The sequence below is a fragment of the Sapajus apella genome, unplaced genomic scaffold, assembly GCF_009761245.1.
Source record: "Sapajus apella isolate SASKATOON/1434 unplaced genomic scaffold, GSC_monkey_1.0 scaffold2, whole genome shotgun sequence".
Taxonomy (NCBI): Eukaryota; Metazoa; Chordata; class Mammalia; order Primates; family Cebidae; genus Sapajus; species Sapajus apella.
This window is the reverse complement of record NW_022436942.1, coordinates 12,650,415-12,666,144: the sequence shown is the minus strand read 5'-3', so window position 1 is coordinate 12,666,144 and position 15,730 is coordinate 12,650,415. Positions and strand designations below refer to the sequence as shown.

Below are 15,730 nucleotides of genomic sequence, written 5' to 3'. Positions count from 1 at the left end.
CTCACACCTGTAATCCTAGCACTTTAGGAGGCTGAGGTGGGTGGATTGCTTCAGCTCAGGAGTTTGAGATCAGCCGCGGCAATGTGGAGAAACACTACCTCTACCAGAAATACAAAAAAGTATTTGTTGTGTGAACTCTTTCCTAAGCAGCAAAATCAGTTATAGTACAAGTTTTATGATTACTTCATTCTTCATTTATTCTCAGTCTTTCACTATTGCTTAGAGAAGTATGCAGCCATTGTGGTATTAACTAAGACTAATGAAGGTGACTGATGTATATCTGTTGATTAATGAATATGTATAAAATGTAACCCAGTTATTTATTTCAGTTATTTCATCATAGATTTTCATAACAATGTGGAGAAAAACTCTGAGCTTGTGTGGGATTGGTAGGACAGCCATGTTTTCTCCCTCCCCCCTCCCCACACTGACCTGGAGTTGTATTTTTTTAGGATAGCATCCAAAAGGCCAACGAGCTCTTCAGCATTGATGAACTTCTGTGTGCTGAGGGTGTACATCTTCTCATAGAAGTCTGCGATCTCCATCCGAGCCTGAACAAAGAAGCAGAGCTGCTCTGACAGGTGGGAAAGGAGTTCTTCCACGTGAGAAACAGTTCCACCCAGGGCACCACGGCCAGTCACCACCTTCTTCAGCTCATTATGCAAGGAAGTATAGATGGTGCGGATGGAATCCTTCCTGCTGAAGAAAGACTGGCTCCCTGGTAGGCAAACAACATAAGCACATGACAAGTAAGAAAGAGAAACTATAAGTACCAAACACCTACCAGCATCCAAAAGCAAAGAATTCAAACCAGCTGAGCTCAATGAGTTTTCATCTACCATATTCTCTGTCTCCTATGATTGAGATATAAATACTTTATAATTCATAATTTCCCTGAGGAATAAGCTAAGCGAATACCTGATGTAATTCATTACTGTAGCAATGGACCTGTGTATGATTTGCTTGCCCATGTACCAATTCTCCCCCAACCCAAGTCAATGAGGATTCAGATTTAGAGCATAATTAACCTAGCAAATAATACCAGCTGGAACTAAAAAGCCTATCTTACACATAAATGTATTCAAAACAAAAGAACACAAATTATGAAACACTGTTATTCCTGGTAAGTCACAATTTTTTGTTTCTGCTTTAGAATTGTATTTTCCTTTGAATCTTATCTTTTAGATCATACCAGAAAATTGAATAAATACATTTATATTCCCTTTATGCAAGAAAACAGACCACTGAGATCCCAGGAGAATAAAGAAAATCTTAGCACTCTTGACAAGACTGAAACTATACGTTATAAAATAATAAGCACTACACTATGAATTATTAAGACCAGGAACCAATTATAAATAACTGCTGCTATAACTAGGGGGTTCCAAAGGAAATCACCCAAAAATAAGACAAAAACACCTTCACATAGTCAAAAAGGATCAAATAGCATAGATATCATTTACTCACTTCTGTATTTGTATATCACCAATTACATTTCTAATTATATAGCCAGCTTCATGGATGTTTCCTTAAGCAATTCTCTACCCAACAAAGGGCCAGAGGCAAGACATTAGGAGAAAGAAAAGAAACAGGACAGGTTTAAAACACTAATTTCTAACAAAATTAAAAAAAAAAAAATCTCAGAGATGGACGAGAGTTTAAATTTTCTCTTCAAAAAAACATATTCAATTACAGGAATGTGTTTTCTAAAAACCTATATGGGTACAGGTGGTCCAATCATGACACCAACATATTCCTGTAATTAGGAATAAAAATTATCAAGGCATTTGTAAAATATCCTCTTAATAAATGAACCATTTCACAATATAGATTTTAATTCATTGCTTGGTTTATGTTTCAATAAATGAATCTTCCTTCCATTACTACTAGGGTAACCAACTTGTCCTAGTTTACCCAAGACTTTCCAGGTTTTAGCACTGAAAGTCCAGCTTCTCAGGAAATCTTTAGTCTATAGGGTTTTAAAACAAAGTCCCACATCCTGGAATCCCTCAACCCTGGGCAAACCTGAACAGTTGGTTACCGTACTTACTTCTGACACCCCAGCCAAACTACTGATACTTCAAAAAGTATTTTTCCAATACACTGTCTAAACCAGGGGTGTCCAATATTTTGGCTTCCCTGGGCCACATTAGAAGAATTGTCTTGGATCACATATAAAATACACTAACACTAACCGTAGCTCATGAGCTAAAACAAACAAACAAACAAAAAATGCACAAAAAATCTCACAGGGTTTTAAGAAAGTTTATGAATTTGTGTTGGGCCATATTCAAAGCCATCCTAGGTTGCATGTGGCCTGCGGGCCACAGGTTAGACAAGTTTGTTCCAAGCAGACTGAGTAACTGGCACATCATCTTCAACTAATACCATCAAAACCTATATAGGTACAGATGGGCCAGTCATGACACCAACATCTCATACGGAACTGTACCCTGCAGGGTTTGCTTTCCTCCCATGCCCATATTCAGTTTAATTCTGCTGATTTTGTAGAGTGACGGGTACAAAATAAATAGGCCTCTGTGCCCACATCTAGAATAAAACCTCTCAGCTTAGGAGGGTAATAAGAGTATTACGCAAAACCTAAAAGCTGTGCAGGTCTGAAAGACTTGGTTTCAAACCCCAGCTCCCATGATTATAGGCTATGTCGATGTGCAAACTACTGAACCGCTATGAGCTTTAGTTGTCATTTTCAACATAAAACTGTGATAAAGCTAAGAAAACAAAATGAAGTAACATTCGGGTGCGTCATGTGCCTGGAACAAAGCATATATTCTATAATACTAATCCCCTTCTACTTGTAACTGATATATTTTTTTAAACTTCTAATAATAATACATAATTGAGCTTCTGAAACTGTGGTGAATTGGGAGCGTCAAGTACCACAAAAAGAATAGCTATCTACTACTGTTAAACAGGGTGGCCTTGGTGAACATTTTAATTTTCCATTGCAAAAGGGATATCATCTGTTTCTAGGACTTCTGGGAGAAAAAGAAAATAAGGATACCTAACTTCATCAGATTACCCTTATCTGGGGTAATGGAAACACTACATAAATACAAAGAATACCTTTGAAAGCTTATCGATAAACGCTAATCACCAGTATGTGAAACCATGTAAAGTGAAACTACTATAAGGAAGAGACAGACCATCAACACATTTTTTTTAAACAGTTCTCTTTTCTTAAAGCTCTCAGGAATCCAATCCTATCTGTTGACTGTCTTGGTTTGGAATATCCAATGGGGACTGGTCTTTCTTCATGTTGGAAAACAAGGAATCAGAAACATCCAACTTATTTCTCTTTTCAGTATTTTGAATTTATAAAATATTATTTTGAATTATTTCTAGAAGGCTCTAGTTATAAGTGCTCATAATTTCTCAAGATTTCAACAGTTTATCTCATATTATGAAATTTTAAGTGTATTAAAGGAGCGTGTAAAACATCTTGCACATTTTATTCTCCAACTTCTTGCTAATAATAATTTTTAAACATCAGTTCTCAAGTTAAGTCATTTTCTGCTATGCTAAATTTCAACAACCAGAGGTTTAAAAAACTCTCCAGTAATGAAACAAAGAGAAGAAAAGTATGACCTTCTAAAATTCTCCACAGGCATTGAGTCAGCATATTTTAATCACTGATCCTTCCCCAAACAGGTATTATTCTCTCTCAAAGGAAATAGAAGTCCCCAAGATAGGGGCCCTACTCAAAGTTTTTTAGTAACAGGGTCAAGACAGGAACAGAAAGCTCCCTGTCAGGACTATCCTTTGTCTAAAGGCCCTGCTTGCTTCTTTAATCAGGATTCACTGCTAAGGCCTCAAAGAAATACCAGCCATAAGAGAGGTTTAAAAAAAAGACTCATTTTTTACTTGAAATTTGCTAAGAGAGTAGATCTTAAGTATTCTCACAATATACACATGAAAGAAGGAAGGAACGGAGGAAGGGAAGGAGATAGGGAGGGAGGGATGGAGGGAGAGAACTATATAAGGTAGGTGATGGATATATTAAGTAGCTTGATTGTGGTGATCATTTCACAATTTATACATACATCAAAACATCAAGTTGTACAACTTAAATATATACAATTTTATTGTTGATTATATCTTAGTAAGGCTAAAAAAATTTCAGAATTATGTTTTAAATTTTTTAAAAGCATGCATAAACTTTTTGTTTTGCTTTCTAAAGAAAACTACATAAATGCTCTAATGAGCAAAGTAGCTGGAGAACATGGGAATGTTTTAAATGGCAACACAAAAGTTTTCTCCTTAAGTTTTTAAGAAAATAGACAGCAAACCTGATAATTCTGAAGTCATATTGTAAGCACACTGATATCATATATACTCTAGTACCCAAAAATGTATGTGCAAAGATAAAATTTAAATTCTGGAACTTACAAACATACTTTACATGTAAATAAGTTATGAAGCATTAAATAAACCATTTTAAGACTATTTACTCAGAAGTGAGAGCCCACGTGGGAACCTAACAGTGCCTGGGCATGTTTCATAGTGCCAAATGTCGTATAGGTCAGTTTCAAGGCATAGCCCTCATGTTCATCCATGTCAGCTGGGGTTCAAGCAGAAATAATCAATTCACACACTGAAGACCACTTTACTAAGAACCCAAGTCAGAGGCTGTGAAGATCTTATATACACATTCTTACACACAGGGCAGCCAGTTTTGTTTACATAAAAACCTGGCTCATCCAACTTAAAACTAGAGTAGCAGATTTTTTAAAATGAAGTCAATAAGTAGACTTTAGAAAATTCAGCTGAACCGGCTCAGGTTATATGCAAAATTGTATGTACATATATCTTTTTCTGGGGAGTGAGTACACAGTTTTCATCAAATTTCTATGGAAAAAATAAAAAAAAAAAAAAAAAAGCAAAGAATCATGGCACTTGAATCAATCACCATTCTTTGAAGTGCAGGAGTCTAAAAACAACTAAAACAACTAAATATTACCATATTACCTACCTTCAGTATTACAGCTAGAATCCACCCCATTTTCACATATATAAAAATCACATATATGTATATTATAGGTAAATTAATTTACATACACATTTTTAATAAGTTATATGATACAAACTCAACCTCACAGTTCAAAGGCAGGTATTTTGGTTTGGACTTTATCATCTACCAAACACAATTACATATATAAGTTGCTAATCTATAGAAAGGGGAATAATAACACCATTAACCACAACTTCAAATTTGTGAAATTCCATCGTAAAAAGGGGAGAAAAAATAAGGTGAAACTATCTGACCAGTTTTTGTTAATAAATTAGCATTCTAAGTAATTACGTATAAATCAACATACTTGCCACAGCAATGAGGATCTCAGAAAGCCCTGTTCCTTGTGTGTTTACTGAAAGCTCAGTAAGATATACATGGTCACCTTCAGGCAATATAAAGAAAGCTAGGGGCTGGTTGGGGGAAGGGAATGGAGAATCAAAATGAAATCTACACCAATTTTACATTTCTATTCTCTATATTTTATATAGGTGTCCATTCACACCAGACCCATGCCTCTGAAAACTGAAGATTCTAAAATAGGCCAAAGTACTGACTCTAAAGCCCCTAAGATTCAAATATATTTATTGTCATAATTAAGCAGTAATACTATTTTGTATGTATAATCCTTGCCTTTTACATCTATTATTTCCTTCTCATCTACTCATACTTATTGCTTTTACTAGTGAAAATCAGTTGAATCAGCTCTTGAATCTTATTTTCAGAGGCAAGATGTACTTGAGGTACTAAGAGTGTTTACCATTTTTCCCTTCAGTCTCCTCTTGCTAGTGTTAGGCACATTTCTTGCCTTTCCCGTCCAGTATTCGTTTATTACTTTAGTCACTAAGTATGTATTGGGGGACTATGAAGACGGGTAGGAATCCAAATGTGACTCTCGGGCCTTAATCTTAAGAGGCCACACAATAAGTAGTGTTCAGTAATAGAATTAGATTGTTTTGCAAAGTTTTGCTTCTCTGGCTGCAGCGTCACTAATTAGAAGAATGAAGACATAGTTTGGTTAACTTCTCATTTATGGCACCAATCCATGCACGAAGCAAAAGGGCAAACCCTTGGGTTTGGGTCACAGCCCTGCAAAGAGCATCTACCCAGTCCGCCAATCTATCAGCAGCGCAGGCCGGTGGGCGGGGAGGAAAGGAACGGTGGGAGGAGACCTGGGAATGCCGAGTCGAGCCTGCGACTAGAAGTGACACTGAGACAGGAAACCCAAGCCACTGCCGACTGGGGAATATACCCCCTTTCCTTCCTCCTCAAGGGTCTCAGGGGGCGGGGCGGAGGTACCTAGTTTCTGCCCCAGGTAGGTGAGGCTGTGATAGACCTTCTCGGCCGCGGCCAGGTGCGCCAAGGCCGCCAGCAGCGACAGCCAGCTGCCCCCCGCGCTCTTGTTGGCCTCTCGTTCCTTCTCCACATTGTCCTTAGCCTTGTCGTAAGAGAAGATACCCAGGTGAGAGAAGAACGTCTCCAGCACCGCCTGTTCCACCGGGACCGGGGCGGCCAGCGGGATAGACTCCCCCATGCGAGCTGCGCCCCAGCTCGACCCACGTGGCTCTCCTCGGCCTCGCACTTCCGGGTTCTGAGGGAACGGGCTTACGCACAAGCGTGCGTGCGCGTGACCGCCTCCAGCGGCGGGCTCGTGAGCGCGCCGCCGCCGCCGGGACCGCTCCTGGGCCTTAGAGAAGACAAGGGTAAGGGCCAAGGAAAGAGGGAGGTAGCGGTTCCTGAGCTCCTTCGGCGCTTCGGCTCCTGCAGCTCTGACTGTTCGGACCCTCGGGGTAGAATAGGAGGCGGCCAATTCGCTGCTGTAAGGAACTGCCTGCGCCCTGAGGTGAGCTGACAGGCCCCTCCCTGTGAGGTTCGTCAGCGCTGGTGATGTCACGCTAACGTGACGTCAGCTCTGGCGAGAACCTCTGGCCTGTGCTCGCCAGGCGCCTCTCAGGGCCGGCTCGGAGATGGGGAAGTGCCTGGAGTTGTGCTCACGCTCACAGCAGGCACCCTAGTCAGCCCTGACAGCTTCCTCACCAGCTCAGGAAAGTGATATGTTGAGATTAGAAGACTGACGGGTAAAGGTTGATCTCTTCCCCATTGCCTAGTTTTCATCATGTCACACACCATGGGTTAACTCTCACCTGTATCCCGTTCTAGTCCTCCCGGTCTGTGTTAGCCCAGCAGCTAACAAGCAGAGCCCCTGGCCCAAACGACATTAACCTTCCTTTAAAAAGTTTTTTTTTTTTTTTTCTGACACGGAGTCTCGCTCTGTTGCCCAGGCTGGAGTGCAGTGGTGAGATCTCGGTTCTCTGCAGCCTCCACCTCCCGGGTTCAAACGATTTTCCTACCTCAGCCTCCCAAGTAGCCAGCGCCACCACACCTGGCTAATTTTCGTATTTTTAATAGAAACGGGGTTTCACAATGTTGGCCAAGCTGGTCTCAAACTCCTAGCTCAAGCAATCTGCCCACCTCAGCCTTCCAAAGTGCTGGGATTACAGGTGTGAGCCACCACACCTGGCCAAAATGAAGGATAAATTAATGTAAATTGTGCACGTTGTCATTTAGATTAATTACAAGTTCCTGTGATAGTGAAGAAACCCCATGAACCCAGCTGATATGTATGTTTACTTCTTTGAAACACTAGCCACTACTCACTAGTTTTTTCCTTTATTCTTCTTGGTACATGCTTATGTTATGCTTCTTAGTCACACTATTTAATCATGTATATTTATATGTCTCTTTCCGCAAGTGGTGAGATCCCTAGGGCATGCTAGAGTTTACTTACAATTATCTTTACATGTTGGACAGCGCAGCCATGTTTGCTGAACAAATGAGAGAACTGCCTATTTTTGTCTTTTCTCAAACGAGCTGTTCTGCCATCATCACTACCTTTTAAAGGCGATCCCACCATTTTAATGAATAGATATTGTGCACCTGTTCCCTATACTCAAGAATGTAGTTGGATAAGATCAACCCTGTTAACAATGATACAAGGAAGATTTTTTTTTTTGACATGGTCTCACTCTGTCCCCCAGGTTGGAGTGCAACGGTGCAACCTCACCTCACTGCAACCTCTGCCTCCCAGGCTCAAGTGATTATCCTGCCTCAGCCTCCCGAGTAGCTCGGATTACAGGTTAGTGCCATCACATCCGGGTCATTTTTGTATTTTTAATAGAGACAGGAATTCACCATGTTGGCGAGGCTGGTCTTGGACTCCTGACCTCAAATGATCTGCCTGCCTCGAACTTCCAAAGTGCTGGAATTACAGGAGTGAGCCACTGTATCCAGCTTCAAGGCAGATTTTTAAACATGACAAAGGTGAAAGAGAGTGAAGGGAGCAATCATATCTTTTTGGAAGAATTAAGGAGGCCTCCTAGAGGAGAGTGTTATGATTCTTGATGAATAAACAGAAGTAATCATAAAATGTGTGGTACTATCATCAAAACCAATAGACAATGAAAGAGATTACAAAACTCATAAACATACCCACATAATATAAGAATTCCTTAGATAATGAAGGTGGCATTATAAATAAGTGGGGGAAGAAACCTATTCAATTAATAGTGAAGGAAACATGACTAACCACAGGAAAAATGGACTGTCACCTTGTTTCCTGAAGAAAAAAAAAATATAAAACATAAAACCAGAAACCAGAAAAAATACAAGTGACTGATCTAAAGATAGAGAATAACCTTCTAAATGTAAAAGAATTGGAAGAACTTAAAAAGGACGAGATTGATTTGACTGTATAAAATACCTAACGTAGATGATGGGTTGATGGATGCAGCAAACCACCGTGGCACATGTATACCTATGTAACAAACCTGCATGTTCTGCACATATATCCCAGAACTTAAAGTGTAATAAAGAAAGCATGCCATCCTGGGGAAAAAAATATCTGTGATATATGACAGACAAAGGTTTAATGTACTTAACATATCAAGATCTCTTACCGGTAAAAATAAAAGGATATGAATATATAAGTCCCAAAAGAAATATAAAACTCAATTTATTTTTTAATGCTCAACCTCACTAGTAATTAAAGAAATGCAAAATAAGCTATATTCTGTTTTTCATCTATAAAACTAGCAAAAGAAACTTTTATTTAAATTTATTTCAACAGTTTTTGGGGTACAGGTGGTTTTTGATTACCTAAATAAGTTCTTTAGTGCTAATTTCTGAGAGTTTTGGTGCACCTGTCACCTAAGCAGTGTACAGTATACCCAATGTGAAGTCTGTTATCTCTCACCCCCCTCTCACCCTTCCCTGCGAGTCCCCAAAGTCCATTATATCATGCTTATGCCTTTGTGTTCTCATAGGTTCACTCCCAAAAAAACATGTTAAGTGCTGATAAATGTGCAATAAACATCTCTCCATTTTCCCCACCCCCCAGACCCTGGCAGTCATGATTCTACTCTCTGCTTCTATGAGTTCAACCTTTTTGGATTCCTCATATAAGTGAGGTCATACAATATTAGTCTTTCTGTGTCTGGCTTCCATTTCACTTAATGTAACATCCTCCAGGTTTATCCATGTTGTCACAAATGGCAGGATTTCCTTCCTTTTTATGGATTAAGTATTACATTGTCTATATATACAACATTTTATTTATCTCTTCATTAATTGACAGACACATTGTTTCTGTTTCTTGACTATTGTGAATAATCCTTTGGATATAAAGGCAGAAGTGGACTTGCTGGATCATATGATAGTTCTATTTTTAATTTTTTGAGGAACCTCATACTCTTTTTCCATAATGGCTATATCAATTTATATTACTACCAGCAATGTACAAGGGTTCCTGTTTCTCTACACCCTCAGCAACACTTGTTATTGCTTGTATTTTTTTTTTTTTTAAATAGAGACAGTCTTGCAGTGTTGCCCAGGCTGGTCTCAAACTTTTGGTCTCAAGCGGTCCTCCCACCTCAGTCTCCTAAAGTGCCAGGATTATAGGCATGAGCCAACCCACCTGGCCATTTTTTGATAATAGCCATTCTAACAGGTGTGAGATGATATCTTATGGTTTTGACTTGTATTTTCCTGATTATTAGTTATGTTGAGTTTGTTTTAATGTATCTGTTGGCCATTTTTATGTCTGCTTTGGAAAACTGTCTATTCACATCCTTTGCCCAATTCTTAATTGGGCTATTTGTTTTCCTGCTATTGAGTTGTATGAGTTCATTACATATTTTGGATATTAACTCCTTACCAGATATATGGTTTGCAAATAATTTGCTCCCATTGCACAGGTTACCCTTTCATTTTGTTAACTTTTCCTTTGCTTTGCAGACGATTTTTAGTTTGATGTAGTCCAACTTGTTTATTTTTGCTTCTGTTGCCTGTACTTTGGGGTGCATATCTGAAAAATCATTGCCAAGACCAATGTCAAGTGGCTTTCCCCCTATTTTTTTTTCTAGGAGTTTTATAATTTCAGGTCTGATATTTACATCTTTAACCCATTTTAATTTAATTTTGTGGAGGGTATAAGGTAAGGGTATAATTTTACCCTTTTGCAGGTAGATACCTTAGATACCTAGTTTTCCCAACACTATTTATTGAAAAGACCGTCCTTTACCTATTGTATATTCTTGGTGACCATGTCAAGGATTAGTTGGCCGTTTATGTGTGAGTTTATTTTTAAGCTCTGTATTCTTTTATATTGGTCTTTGTGTCTGTTTTTATGCCAGTACCATACTGTTTTGATTAGTATAGCTCTGTAATATAATTTGAAATCAGGGAGCATGATATCTCTAGCTTTGTTGTTCTTTCTCAAGATTTCCATGATTATTTGAGGTCTTTGTGTTTCCATATGAATTTTGTGATTGTTTATTTCTGTGAAAAAAGTGCCATTGGACATTTGATAGGGATCACATTGAATCTAGATTGCTTTGGAGAGTATAGACATTTTAACAATACTAATTCTTCCAATCTGTGAGCACATCTTTCAATTTATTTGTGTCTTCATTTTCTTTCATCAGTGACATAGCTTTTAGCATACAAATTTTTTACCTCCTTGGTTAAATTTATTCCTAAGTATTGTACTGTTTTTGATGTTATTATAAATGAGATGTTTTCTTAATTTCTTTTTAGGTGGTTTATTGTTAGTGTATAGAAATGCAACCAATTTTCATTTGTTGATTTTGTATCCTGCAACTTTACTAAATTGGTTTATTAGTTCTAATAGTTTCTGGTGGAATCTTTAGGGCTTTTTTTCTTTTTTTTAGACAGAATCTTGCTTTGTCACCCAGGCTGGAGTGCAGTGGCACGATCTTGGCTCACTGCAACCTCCACCTCCCAGGTTCAAGCAATTCTCCAGTAGGGCTTTATTTTCTTTTTCTTTTTCTTTCTTTTTATTTGGAGATAGAGTCTTACTCTGTTACCCAGGTTAGAGTGCAGTGGCATAATCACAGCACACTGCAGCTTTGATCCCCTGGACTCAGGCGATCCTCAGCCTCTGAAATAGCTGGGACTATAGGCCCATGCCACCACACTCAGCTAATTTTTTTTTGTTTTTTGTAGAGACAAATGTTGCTATGTTGCCTAGGCTGATCTAGAACTCTTAAGCTCAAGCGATCCTCCTGCCTTGACTTTCCAAAGCGCTGAAATTACAGTCATGAGCCACTATGCCCAGCTGGGTTTTCTATATATAAGATTATGTCATATGCAGAGACAATTCAACTTCTTTTCTGATTTGGATGATTTGTATTTCTTTTTCTTGCCTAATTACTTTGATGTATTCCTTCTTAACTAATTTGTTGAGAGTTTTTATCATGAAAGATGTTGAATATTATTAAATGCTTTTTCTTGCATCTATTGAATTGATCATGTGCTTTTTATACTTTATTTTGTTAATGTGAAATATCACATTTGTTGATTTGCATATGTTAAACTATCCTTGCATCTCAGGAATAAATCTTACTTGATCTTAGTGTATGATACTTTTAATGTGGTGTTGAATTTAGTTTGCTAATATTTTGTTGATTGGCCTATAATTTTCTTTTCTTATAGTATCTTTATTGGGCTTTGATGTGAGGTTAATGCTGGCCTTAAAAGATGAGTTTGGAAGTGTTCCTTTCTCTTCAATTTTAAATGCTTGGTAGAATTCACCCATGAAGCTATCTGGTCTGGGCTTTTCTTTTTTGTTTTTCACTAGCCCTGCCAAAGGAAGACCTCAAAAAATTAGTTAAAAACTCGAGTCTTTCCTCTTCACAGGAATCTTGAGTAAAAGTTGAAAATTTATATGACCTGAAAACAAGCCAGAATATTGCTGGGCTTTTCTCTATTGGGAAGTTTTTGGTTACTGCATCAATCTCCTTACTCATAATTGGTCTGTTCTGATTTTCTGTTTCTTTGTGATTCAGTCTTGGTAAGCTGTATGTTTCTAGAAATTATAGTACTACCTTGAACTTAACGGATGTTCATTAAATATTTAATTGACCGATTCTTCTTGTCTCATAAGAATGGTATAAGAAAATACATGGTGTTAATAACATGTCAAGCTGTTAAAACATTAAAGTTATAAAATGAGAAGTTACTGGAATGGTTCAGCCCATGAGCAGGATATTTTGTATAGCAGCAATAACTATTTGTTTCTTTTTATTTTTTTAGAGGCAGGGTCTTGCTATGTTGCCTAGGCTGGTCTCAAATTCCTGGACACAAGTGATCTTCCTGCCTTGGCCTTCCAAAGTGCTGGGATTACAGGCATGAACCACCACACCTGGCTCATTATTTGTTATTGGTGATATATTAGATATCTATTGCTGCATAATGAATAACCTCAAAACATAGTGGCTTAAAACAATAAAAATCATTTATTATCTCTCACAATTTCTGTGAGTTGGGAATTCAAAAGTAGATCAGTTGGGCAGTTCTATGTCAGTCTTTTATAAAGTTGCAGTCAGATGTTGGCAAGGTCTGTGGTCATCTAAAGTCTTGACTAGAGCTGGAGAATCCCCTTGCACAGTGACACTCTCACATTCGTGGCAGCTTGGCATGAGGTATTGGCCACGGGGCTCTCCACAGGACTACTTGAGTGTCCTGACAGTGTAGTAACTGACTTATCCTGGAGCTAGTGGTTCAGAGACCAAAGCAGGAGCTGTAGTGCCTTTTATCACTTAGCCTCAGAATTCACACATCACCTCTGCCATATTCAGGGCCACCCTTGATTGAATTTGAGCAGAAGGCTAGTGAAGAGCCTGAATGCTAGAAAGCAAGAACCACTGGAGGTTATCCTAGAGGCTGGCTCCCACAGATGATGACATTTTCAGCATAGAGAATTATCTGTCTTCCTAAAAATATCAAAGGATGGAGGCTTTAAGCTGCTCTTTAAGTAATATTGTATTACTCAAGAAGCTGTTTGTTAATTTCAGGCAAAATTTATCTTACATTAGAAAAACAATGCTGCTCAAGACCATTGATTTGGTATTGTTCTTTATGGGTCTTTGAAAATAATCCTAGTGACAATGCCAGTGAAAAAAACATTTTAGTTATAACAACCCATTTTGGGGACAAAAGGACTTTAAGAACAAAGCAAGGCATTCATTCTTTCATTTATTCAATAAACAATGGACTACATTGAAAACATTTTTAGAGACAAGGTCTCGCTCTGTCACCCAGGCTGGAATGCAGTGCTGTAATCATAGCTCACTGCAACCTCACTCCTGGGCACAAGGGATCCTGATCCTGCCTCAGCCTCCTCAGTAGCTAGGACTATAGGCACATGTCATTGTGCCTGGCTCATTTTTAAAATTTATTTTATAGCTCCGGAGTCTTGCTATGTTTCCCAGGCTTGTCTTGAGTTCCTGGCCTCAAGCAGTCCTCCTACCTCAGCCTTCCAAAGTTCTGAGATTACAGGCATGAGCCACTGTACTGGCTTGGATGAAATTTTATTTATGGTAAATATATACAAAGTAACATATACCAAAAATGATTTTACAGTTTATGACTATGCCAATTAGTTACTATCTAAAGTTGATATTATTTGGGCTTACTTCCCATTTTCTGATCAATTTTCTGGATGTAATACAATCAAACTGTCATTGATGTAGCCATGTACTTTATATATCTTTTAATATAGTATTTTTTCAGTCTTTGAGATGAGGTCTCACTATGGTGCCCAGGCTGGTCTCAAACTCCTGAGCTCAAGCAGTCCTCCCGCTTCTGTGTCCCAAAGTGTTAGAATTACAGGTGTGAGCCACCACACCCAGCCAGGTGCTGTATATGTGACTGATCTTCCTGTAAGTCTTCAAGGTAGGTATACTTATAATTACTTGATTATGGAAAAATGGGGGCTCCAAAAAATTAAGTAACTTGTCCAAATACACAGAACCTGTAATTGGTAAGGCTAAGATGTAAACCAAGGTTTGTGTAGCTTTATTCCATAAACCTGTGTGCCGTTAGTGAGTTGTCCACACACACACAGGCTTCCCACCTGAGTAGTAAGAGTTTTCCACTTGTTTTTCAGGCAATGTCAAATTGTTTCTGCAGTTATCTTTCTAACTATATCAACAGTGTGGTTGAAAGATGCTATTTTAGGGAGAAGGCTTCTTTGACTTACCAAAAGGAATCAAATATCTGATATAGAAGAGACTTTTTCATTTTTTTTTCCAGGTCATTTGCTAAAAGTACCACACAATTAGCAACACATTATTACATTATATAGCTCTTTAACATCTAACTTTCTTTTTTTTTTTGAGACGGAGTTTTGCTCTGTCACCCAGGCTAGAGTGCAATGGCATGATCTTGGCCCACTGCAACCCCTGTCTCCTGGGTTCAAGCCATTCTCCTGCCTCAGTTTCCTGAGTAGATGGGATTATAGGCATGCTCCACCACACCCAGCTAATTTTTGTATTTTTAGTAGAGATGGAGTTTCACCATGTTGGCCAGGCTGGTCACAGACTCCTGACCTCAAGTGATCAGTGCACTCAGACTCCCAAAGTACTGGGATTGCAGGCATGAGCCGCCGTAACTGGCCAGTATCGAACTTTCAACTAAATTACTTTTCCTTTTATGCGACAAAACATGTGCACATAAACACACTCTTATTTACACTTAATTAGCTCTTCTCATTTTGTTTTTCTACATATCTAATTATGAGATTTTAAAATCAAGATTAGGGAATTATACAAAGCAACGGAGTAAGAAACTAATCCAAGCTTCAAGAGTGAAATAATATTTTAAATCTGTTCTCTAAATTACCATTGCCCAGTGTTGCTCCCAAGCCACACTTTCAGACATGGTAGCCACTAGCAACATGTGGCTATTTACATTTTAAATGAATTTAAAATGAAATAAAAAAAAATTTACTTCTTAGTTGTGTTAGTCACATTTCAGTCATTCAGTAGCCTCCTGTGGTAGACGGCACAGATACAGAAATTTTCATCACCAGCCAGGCACGGTGGCTCATGCCTGTAATCCCAGCACTTTGGGAGGCTGAGGCAGGTGGATCATGAGATCAGGAGTTCAAGACTATCCTGACCAACATGGTGAAACCCTGTCTTTACTAAAAATACAAAAAAATTAGTGGGGTGTGATGGTGTGCACCTGTAACCCCAGCTCCTCGGGAGGCTGAAGCACAAGAATTGCTTGAACCTGGGAGGTGGAGGTTTCAGTGAGCCAAGATCATGCCACTGCACTCCAGCCTGGGTGACAGAGCAAGATCCATCTCAAAAAAAAAAAAAAAAAAAAAAAAAAAAA

General features: G+C 38.6%; 1 protein-coding gene across 3 annotated transcripts in view; it reads right to left on the bottom strand.

Moving 5' to 3' along the window:
• The window catches only part of CUNH12orf66 (chromosome unknown C12orf66 homolog), a 47,521-nt gene that overhangs the window by 18,663 nt on the left and 13,128 nt on the right, over positions 1-15,730 (bottom strand). For 2 of the 3 annotated variants that reach the window (XM_032288588.1, XM_032288576.1), the window contains exons 3-4: positions 6,332-6,582; positions 433-718 (exon numbers count right to left, since the gene is read on the bottom strand). In XM_032288588.1, coding sequence (XP_032144479.1) covers positions 433-718; positions 6,332-6,566 — 521 coding nt within the window. In that variant the 5' untranslated portion in view covers positions 6,567-6,582. Of the gene's footprint in view, positions 1-432; positions 719-6,331; positions 6,634-15,730 lie in introns of those variants that run through there. The other variant, XM_032288581.1, reaches the window with a different exon arrangement.